The sequence below is a fragment of the Perognathus longimembris genome, chromosome 18, assembly GCF_023159225.1.
Source record: "Perognathus longimembris pacificus isolate PPM17 chromosome 18, ASM2315922v1, whole genome shotgun sequence".
Classification (NCBI taxonomy): domain Eukaryota; kingdom Metazoa; phylum Chordata; class Mammalia; order Rodentia; family Heteromyidae; genus Perognathus; species Perognathus longimembris.
The window spans coordinates 13,275,489-13,278,490 of record NC_063178.1 but is presented as its reverse complement, the minus strand read 5'-3'; the positions used below and the strand labels follow the sequence as shown (position 1 = coordinate 13,278,490).

Here is a 3,002-nt window from a genome sequence, read left to right as displayed (position 1 = left end):
CATAACATACAACTTGGATACATTCTACTCTACTCCTTTTCTCTTTGATGACTTTATTTAGGGGCTTGCCAGGTTTGCATCTTCAGTGAAAACTCCCATTTGTTACACAAAGCTCCTCTTTGTCTTATATATTTCAATATTCATAAGACATATTATGCAAATATCTCAGACTCTTGTCCAGTCAGATCTTCAGATTCAGACATTTTGGAGCAATCATAGTTGGTGACTTTATGGTTTTTTTTGTTTTGTTTTGTTTTGTTTTTAAAGAAGCACAGAGTTCCTTGAGGGTTACTGTCATGTCTGATCATTTTCTTCCCCAAAGCTGGGGCTAGTTCAGTGACATACCCAGCACATGTTCATGAAATAAGTAAGAATGTGCTAGTCAAGTCTGTGTGTTGATATTTAGACTGTAATATAAGGTGATGTTTCCACTGAAATAAGAGGTAAATAGTCTTTCCCAGAAACACTAATGAAATGAGCTGCTGATTATGAGCTGCTTATTCAGAAAATAATAGACAAGTGCATCATGGATTAGAAGAGACAAATATTGCATTAGAGTGATAGAGAATGGCTTAGATATCTCATTTTAGGATATCAAGTAGAACTAAGTGATGAAAACGACAGCAAAACGAATGTGGTGAAGATAGTGCTGAGTATCGATTGGAAAGAAAGAATTACAGGGGGTACTGAAAGCAAAACAACAGAATATATTCAGATAAAATTTTTATTTTGGCTTGAGGAAGCAATTTTAATTTTCACTGTGAGTCAGAATACATAAGTCATATAATTGAACAATTTTTTATGCAAAGTATTGACGCCTAACTTGTTTCTAACATAAAATAAAATCATATGTACATAGTTTTATACTCATAAGGTAAGTGTGCTAAATTAAAAGTTACACCAACAATAAGAACCATTAATGGAGAAAATGCAAGTAAAATGAAGATCCTCTTAGATTTCCATTATTTATCGAGCATCAAAAACCACCAATCTTTTAGTCCTTTTCTTGTACATTATTCTGTATCCACATTCTCTGCATCTGATTGGATCTCTGGATTTCATTTCACTTTTGGTGTGACACTCTCCACAAATATATATCATGGGCTGCTGCTTCGGGGGTAGAACGTCCTTCTGAGTGTCCATTGCTAGTCTGCAGTGCACAGAAAAAAACTTCAGGCAGTGAAGCAGGAAGAAACTTCCCTCCAAGCTCGTTGATCTCTGGTGTTGTCGCAAAGTGGATACCCTAGATAAGATTTTTAAATCCTCAAACACTCCAAGTCACATGGCACTCCAAAACAGGGGCATTGTACCACTGGCCCTGGAACAGAAACAGAGTGAGCTGGGCAACAGTACAACCTCCTCTGAGTACTTATGACAAGGAATGATCAAGGAATAAATAAGAAAATGGTGCCAGGCAGAGAGTATGACTGAGGAGTTCAGAGTTCAATACAAAAATTTTGGAAGGGAATATACAAAACTAGTATGAGTGTAAAAAAGAAGAATAAGAAATACAGCTAGACTTGAAGAAGTTACAAAACTCCAATGGAGTCTGGTAAAGATAGACTAGCGAAGAATACTCTAAACTTAATTATATTAGTTTTAGTTAATAACCTTTGTAAATTATTCTAATGTTAATTTCCATTGGAATGAAAGACCAGAGAGGAACAAACTCTTATTAATAAGTGTAGATAACTCTGTGTAAACAGATATATATTTAAAACATGAAAAAAGAACTCAAAGTAACCTAAATCAGCATATATGTTTTATGAAAATGGCAACATTGTAGAACAATGGCTATATATCTATAGCCCCATCAAAACTTCCTCAGATCTTGGATGATAGTCTCATGGACTCTGATGAATTTATTGGACTTATGGTTGGGAATAATCCAAAGTTAGTTTTTCCTTAAGTTTACAGCCACTTAGACAAGAAAAATCTTACTTGTAGCATTTAATGACCATTATCCACTACTTAAATCTGTAACTCTCTTTCATATACTTATTTTATTTTTTCTATTGTTAGATTATCTTACTTTTCTTTAAGAGTTTCATGAAGCTTTTTTTACTATATGATTTTGTTCCTTCAACCATTTAAAACATCTTCACAGATGCTACCCAAGTCTAATCACCATACACAGTTGAGTAGGTTTTTGTCTCTAAATACTCTTCCTTGTATTCAAACACCCTTCCTTATATCCTTCTTTGTATACAATATGTACAGGAATATGACAGTCCATTGAACTCCACTTTATTCTCAATACTTGCTTTTATTCCCAATATCTTTCTCTTGAAATCAGGGAAATTCATGTTCCACTTACAAAAATGTCTCAGAAGGTGGGAAGCGGGAGAGAGTTTGGGAGTTCATCTAGTCTAACTTAACGATGAGTCATTTCTGAACCGCTCCAAGGGACTCTTTGACAACAGGGAATAGAAACGATTCAGGCCACTTAGAAAACAACTCATAGAAAGAAAGATTGCAAGCTTCCCCCCCCACACCCCCACACACACCCCCAAGGAAGGAAACAAAGCTAAGTGGGCTAATTTGGACAGATGCTCAAATAGAGCCCACCCCCAACACATGCAGACACAAATGCAGAGCTTTGTTGACTCAGTGCTGTTGATGTCACTTCCAATCAAGCAGAGACGTGCATTAGGCACAGTCTCATGATTAAGACATTGCCCAGAGCACCAGAAAACCAAATCCTGCTTCACAACTATGAGGCGTCTGCAATTCAGCTCGTAGAAACAAAAATCCACAGACCACAATGATAGTCAAAGTCATTTTCCTTCATGGAACCTGTAACTTAATAGATTTGGTGCTCAGAATGAGACTGGGGAATGATATTACTGGATACATTTATAAGGAGACATAAAAAAAAAGAACAACCACAAACTAAGAGAGTACGTGAATGCATTTACTAAAGTCTCTGCAGATTTCTGAAGGTGGGGTAGGGGGTGGAAGGGGAATATGATTTTCATAGTTTCTATTGAAGTCATTAAAAT

At 36.0% G+C, this 3,002-nt stretch overlaps 1 protein-coding gene across 1 annotated transcript; it reads right to left on the bottom strand.

The window, feature by feature from the left end:
• Window positions 1-828: 828 nt before the first annotated feature.
• LOC125367176 (DNA-directed RNA polymerases I, II, and III subunit RPABC4-like) lies at window positions 829-1,143 on the bottom strand. The gene has a single exon (XM_048367801.1). The coding sequence runs from the start codon at window positions 1,141-1,143 to the stop codon at window positions 967-969; it is 177 nt and encodes a 58-aa protein (XP_048223758.1). The 3' UTR covers window positions 829-966.
• Between the last annotated feature and the right edge of the window lie 1,859 nt (window positions 1,144-3,002).

Coding starts and splice junctions, on each gene's coding strand:
- LOC125367176 (XM_048367801.1), bottom strand. CDS start 1,143: ATGGACACTCAGAAGGACGTTCTACCCCCGAAGCAGCAGCCCATGATA.